The following is a 6,317-nucleotide window of genomic DNA, read 5'->3' on the forward strand; positions in this document are numbered from 1 at the left end:
GTGTACTGTATATTGTGCAACGATAGACTGCACAAAACTGCCTCGTCACAGTGCTAAATCTCTGGCCATCGGGGTTAGGGCCAGACAGAAATCAACATGTTTTATTGACTTAAGTAGACTCAAATTATGTCAGCGCTCTTACGCAGGTTGCTAGAGTGATGGGTGTTTTTAGAATGTATTATTGTAGCCTACTTGTGTAGTCTAGTTGTATTGTAGCATAACATTAGTGTCATATTTTTACATCAAGCTGTTATTTCACTCGAGGGTATAGGCGTATAGACAAATGAAAGCAACAATAATCTAGAAAAAAATGATGGTATAAATGAAAATCAACTGCTATAAATTGTACTTCCATTTATTTATCATTCCCACTTCCACACGTCTGCGATCAAAATTGTAGCACCATGGGTAAGGAGCCCAATGGTGCTATATGAAATCGAAACTATTCGCCTATAGGTCATTCAAGGATGGCTATTTCCATTGAAAAACTATTTTTATAGCCTATAAACAACAACTTAATTGTGAATAAATAATGCGATACAACACCGCCATTAGCTTATAGTAATACTATTACATGGTTAATGGAGCAACGAATAATATCAGGGAATACGTCAGCAGCACAGCTTGCAAATGTAAACATTGTAGCCTCTCTCTGAAGAAAACAAATTGAGTCTCTGTAGCCTGGACCAAAAGCAGTGGCCCCCCTAATTAGCAATCGGTGTCAATTTAGCTGTTTGTTCAATGATAGTGAGGGCGACTCTAACATCTGTTCTATAAGATCTCGGTGCTGGGTCAAAAACAATGCAGTTAAGATTTTGCCAAAGGTAATCATATTTACCCAACATACTGCATTGGGTCTGATAATCACAATGCACTCTGTGATTCACTTGGGACCCATTTGGTTATTGTGTCGACTACTTTGGTACACTGTTTAAGATCCACAGCCCATCCATCCATAGGCCTGCATCTACAAAAAGCTAAAGCATAAGCTAACATAGAGCAAGGGATATTGAAGACTACGTAACTTGATTGATATTCCTTTCACGGGTTGTGTTTGTTTGACAACAATGACGAGCGTAAAACCGTGCGTAAAATAAAAACGTCTTTGCATTAAATCCGTTTTAAAATATAGGCCTACCACTTCACACCCCAATCCGAGAGGAGTTCGAGACCTTGAAAAGGAGAGCTTTTGACTCAAAAGCTTCTTAGCTGAAGAAGCCCTCTTATATTAGGCTAAGTGAGTGGATTTTAGCCCCATTTCACAAGTGACTTTAGCCTCCTTATTACTGACGTGTCCATATTCAGACCATTTAGACGGATTAATTTAGGTAAAAAATAATAATAATAAGTGCGCGACACATAAATTCACCTGCTTTCTGGTAACACGTATAGGCTGCCATGCGTCACATTAACAATGTTTAGCGTATGTATTCAATAAATTAAATAGGACGGATTAAGACACGCAAACCAAAACGTAATTTCTGAAACACAGCATTTTATTAAAATCCTTATAAAAAAATGGGATATTTCCCCATCAGCGCGCGATTTACCTGTTATTCACATAATAATATGGGCTCTGTTAGACAGTCATGACAATTCCGCCAGAAATTCTTCCTTCTTTTTGAATTGGAAATATGTATATCTCCACGTATACGATCCTGACATGTTTCTAGGTTGCAAATAATTACCACAAAGTATTTACAAAAAACAAAAACAAAGGGAAAAAAGCTAAAAGTTGCCAATGTTTATTCATGGCCATAAATATTTTCGGTCCATTGTAAAAGAAGCAAGAAATAAAATATTCCATAATTATAAAGTGGTTTTGCACGTGCTTATAACACGAATGACAAAAATAAAACATATCTACAACACAGAAACATACTGTACAAAATTTCACAAGAGCATTGACATTCTTAAATCTCGGGAGAGGCTGGACCCAGTTCTCTTAACGAAAACATGTAAACACGGCGCACATATTAGCCCCGAAAAAATGGTAGATATGGGTCAAGCTGCAAAATGAAAAGTCTTTATTTTCTAGTGAAATCCCTATCGTGCTCCTAAACAGCAGCCCCGTCAGTCTCAACTAGTTCACCAAGTCCACTGTTGCGTTTGCACCAAGTGATGTGCTGAAGGGAATTGTGGCGTGGTGGCGGCGCAGTACTGAGCATTATATTGCATTTGATGAAGGGTCTGGGCGCTATACGCCGAGAGGGGGAATCCAGCCTGAAAAGTGGCCGCCAAGTCCTGAGCTTTAAGAGTATGACAAGGCTTTCCATCCCTGACTAAGACAGGTACGGCCACCCGCCGGGGAGAGGGGAGATGGGTCACTTCCATACCTTTTTCAGCGCGCGCTCTCTTCATTTTGTACCGATGATTCTGGAACCAAATTTTCACTTGAGTTGGTGTCAGGCGAATCAAACTCGCGAGGTGTTCTCTCTCTGGCGCGGATAGGTATCTCTGTTGCCTAAACCGACGCTCAAGTTCGTACGTCTGTGCCTTGGAAAACAGCACTCTTCTTTTTCGCTTCTTACCGGAGTCGCTGCCGTTGCTTGACGTTTCCTTGTCATTGTCTGGCGATTCGTCCGCAGAGGGTTCTGGGGACTTGGCTGAGTCTTGAGAACTTGCTGAAAGACCATGCACTGCGTGGGAGAGACAAAATACAACGGTTAAAATTATTTTCTCGACTGAAATACACCTGCCAAGCACACATGGAAATGTTAAGCTGCTACATGTAAAATGCATTTTTCAAAGCATGTTAAAGTAACGCATTTCGTTTGTACAGCCAAAATACAGTGTTATTTGTTTTTTTGTGTGTAATACACAGGGTCAAATTTATAAAGTCTATTTTATGTGTCTTTATAGTTCGTTTGCACAGACAAAATACAATGTTATTAGTTTTTTATGTTGGGACCCACAATATTGATTCCCATCAGTCCCCAAAGAAAGTTAATCACTGTAGCAGCAAAACCATGCAATGTCTGCCCACAAATCTTCATCATGCAACAAATGTAAATTTCTAATGCCGATTTTATCTGGCTTTATAGTCGATGCATTAACAAGTCTCTATCGATCATATTCTAAAAACGTTTAGAGTCACTAGAGCACATGTGAACATGAAATGATTTCAATGGTGGTAACGCCTTTAAGACGAGCGCAGCAATGCATGGCGAATAAAGATGAATACTGCACATCATTCAAGGGCACCATTGAGCCCAGACACGACGGAATAAAGATTATGCATTCCATCAAGTGTAGATTGGATAACATATATATGATGCGTTCTCACTCAGAAAACAGGCAGATTAAATTATTCACGTAAGTGCATTGCAAATGAATTTACAATTATTGAAGAGTTGGCTACTTACGTGAATATTGGAGAGTGTCTGTGGTGGCAAGCCATCTTGTGTAAGGATTGTCACTACTATCATAAAAGCGGTTCTTTATAGGCAGATTTTGAACGTTTTCTAGCGGACTTTGTACCAAAACTCCAGTGGGTTTTGTCGTCTCCGATCCCTCGTTATCTTCCTCCGGTCCAGTGATAGATCCTTCTTCATCATTCGTGTCAGGGAGGTCCAAAATGTCCTTCACAGAAAAGCCGGTCTTTGTGTTGGTCAACGACATATTCTGGGGAAATGTATGCTGGAAATTTGCTGCACCAGTTTGGCAATCCGCTGCTTTAAAACACAAAACACAATCGCAGTTCAGAAAAAAATGATATCTCAGTGCTGTTTTACCTTGAACTATTCAAAGAAAATCATGAGCCTCTGTCGATAACCATTGCCTATCCAAGTAGTAGAGGAATCAGTTCTGTAAGTCCAGGAAGAATGCCAAAGTGGCTGAAGTGCTATATCTGTCTCATTGATACTGTGCTACTGCTGGGTGCTACGGAGAAATAAGCCATTACCGGTCCGATCAGCCCATATAAGGTTGGTCTCAACAGATGAACCTGCAGTGAAAAAGCATTAAAAACGCAAAAGGTTGGCCACGTGTGGGCGGGTCTTGGGAGTCAAGTGGATGAAGACAGTGTTTGCAGATGTGAAATTGTGGGTTTTGGGGAGATCCGAGCCTCTACCATTGGTGCTTCAGAACATGATGAGTGGTATAACGTGTCAATTAATTACAAAGATGGGAAGGGCCTTTTTTTTTACACCCTATTTACATACAAAGGACCTCCAAGTAGCTTTATACTCCGAATACTTGAAAGCGAGTTTTAACAAATTGCTCCTGAAAAAGCTATTGCATTATAGGCTTCTCTCCACATATATACAATATTGAATCAATAGGAAAACTGCATTTTGGCGGTTGGTCCAAAACTGTGGTCTGGATGCCCGTTCGATAGCATTGATATCATAATTTCCCTCCTGAATAAAAAGATGTTTGAATTGTCAACACTAATTCATGTAAAACATTTGAGTCAATATTTTGTTTCAGATTTAGGGGCTTAATTAAGATCGGATTATATTTGGAAAACACACCGATCGGACCTAAAAAGATAAATGATAACCGACTGATAATAATAATAATAATAATGGTGAACAGCCTATAAGGAAATAAATTAATAATAATACTCATTATAATAATAATGTAACATACGCCTATGAATAATAGCAGCGTTTTAGTCGACATGAAGAATACTGTTTTTATAGGCTGTTTAGGACTATATCATAATCTTGACAATTATGGTTTTTAACCTACTATATTAAATTGTACATAACAGGTTCTCACAGGATTTGTGTATATTTTTGTACACATTTCTCCAATTCCATTATTCTTATGAAATGTATTCTATGTGAGTTTTCCCCCAGAACATAGCAGAGTAGCCTATTGTCTGTGCAGGCTCCTTTAACGTGCTACGTCGTCACCTCTTTTGTAGAAAGCGAGGAATTATTGCAGATTACTTTATTTTACTCCCTTCAATGATCTTTTTTTTAGCTTCCACTGCTTCTGCTGTAGCCCCGCTGCCTGCTATCTAGTATGTGATGTGGGTGACAATGTTGCACTTTTCTAGCAACTCCTCTGCGCATCCTGGGTGGTCGGACCCGGGCAAACACAAATACAAACCGACTGCTAAGCTGCAGACAATGGGGGAAATGTAGACAAATGTCCGGCTCCTGTTGGAAGCTTTTGTCCGCGTGTAGTTTCTGCATTTATTTCAGGGGCGAAATAATGGATGATTGACGCCCCTGTACAATGCTTTCTAACCGTTTGGAATAAATCTGAGGTTGTTCCTAGTTGTCATGGTATTCAACTCCTTTCAATGGACTATCTCTTTACTCAATCCTGTATCCTTCGAAAAAATTAAGGAAAGTCCTTCATTTTAGCGCACACTGATACACGTACACTCTCCTTATCCTTCTCCCTCTCACAAACTAGGAAGGTGTCAAAACATCTTCTCTAGTGCCTAAATATGTCATTTACTTTACTGGCTCAATAAATACAGTGGGCTACAAAGTGAGGTACACTCTCGCCCACAGAGGCAATTTTCACGGAGGAAAGCCCGTTCTTCCACAGTTTGAAATAGGCCTACAAAAGATTTGTATGATAATATCAACATTATTACTGTTATTATTATTATTTTGTTATTATTATTATTATTGGTCCTCATCAACACTGCATGATGCTAGATCTGTTTTCCTTCTCTCACGGAGCTAGAACTTCACCTAGCTAAATATTTCACCAGAGGAGAGTTTTGGCAGCTAGAATGAATCACACTCAACCAGTTACAATGGTTCTAATGAACAGAACAGGGTTTGAGCAAAGTCGAGCCGTGACATAGACCTTACTGCCCGACATAGGCTACAACGGTGGACTTTTTTTTTGCAACGCCTATGTGCACATCTAATCAATAGACTACATTCAATATTGAGCAGTTCCTTCATTTTACGAGTAATTTTTATGTTCCACAAACTTGAAGTTTATGCATTATGTATAGTCATGCTAGGCTATAGGCTTACCGGCGTTGTCATTGCGCTTGGCCATGATTCTTGATGGCAAAATGAGAGAGCACGCTGTTGTTGGTGGTAGGAGCACACGAGCGCGGTCTGTGGGCAGTTATTGGGGATGTATTTGAACAATTGAACTGAGGGTTTCGGCAAGAAGAGGTAAATGTGCACAGGCTAAGTGGCCGTACTTCACTTCGAGAGCCATCTCCTTGTGTTTACCTGTTTACTTTCACAGGTAACTCAAACAGGCCGCTTGCCTTTTCACTCGGACTTATGGGCAGTGCATGGCAGTCTTTAGCAAAGCAGGATAAGTTAACATGACTGGACCGATTCCTGGCAATAAGTGCCTCATAATAAGTATATGCACCATCCAAC

At 39.9% G+C, this 6,317-nt stretch overlaps 1 protein-coding gene across 1 annotated transcript; it reads right to left on the minus strand.

Moving 5' to 3' along the window:
- Positions 1 to 1,475: 1,475 nt before the first annotated feature.
- On the minus strand, positions 1,476 to 3,977 carry LOC110498031 (homeobox protein Nkx-2.2a-like). Its single transcript, XM_021574573.3, has 2 exons — positions 3,366 to 3,977; positions 1,476 to 2,639 (listed from the first exon to the last, which is right to left on the minus strand). Exons 1-2 carry the CDS (start codon positions 3,619 to 3,621, stop codon positions 2,089 to 2,091), a joined length of 807 nt encoding a protein of 268 aa, XP_021430248.1. The 5' UTR covers positions 3,622 to 3,977; the 3' UTR covers positions 1,476 to 2,088.
- Positions 3,978 to 6,317: the final 2,340 nt, after the last annotated feature.

This window comes from Oncorhynchus mykiss, chromosome 19 (assembly GCF_057628025.1).
Source record: "Oncorhynchus mykiss isolate SJ-2025 chromosome 19, ASM5762802v1, whole genome shotgun sequence".
Lineage (NCBI taxonomy): Eukaryota > Metazoa > Chordata > Actinopteri > Salmoniformes > Salmonidae > Oncorhynchus > Oncorhynchus mykiss.

Coding starts and splice junctions, on each gene's coding strand:
- LOC110498031 (XM_021574573.3), bottom strand. CDS start 3,621: ATGTCGTTGACCAACACAAAGACCGGCTTTTCTGTGAAGGACATTTTG. Junction 2,640..3,365: donor AGACACTCTCCAATATTCAC/GTAAGTAGCCAA, acceptor TCTCCCACGCAG/TGCATGGTCTTTCAGCAAGT.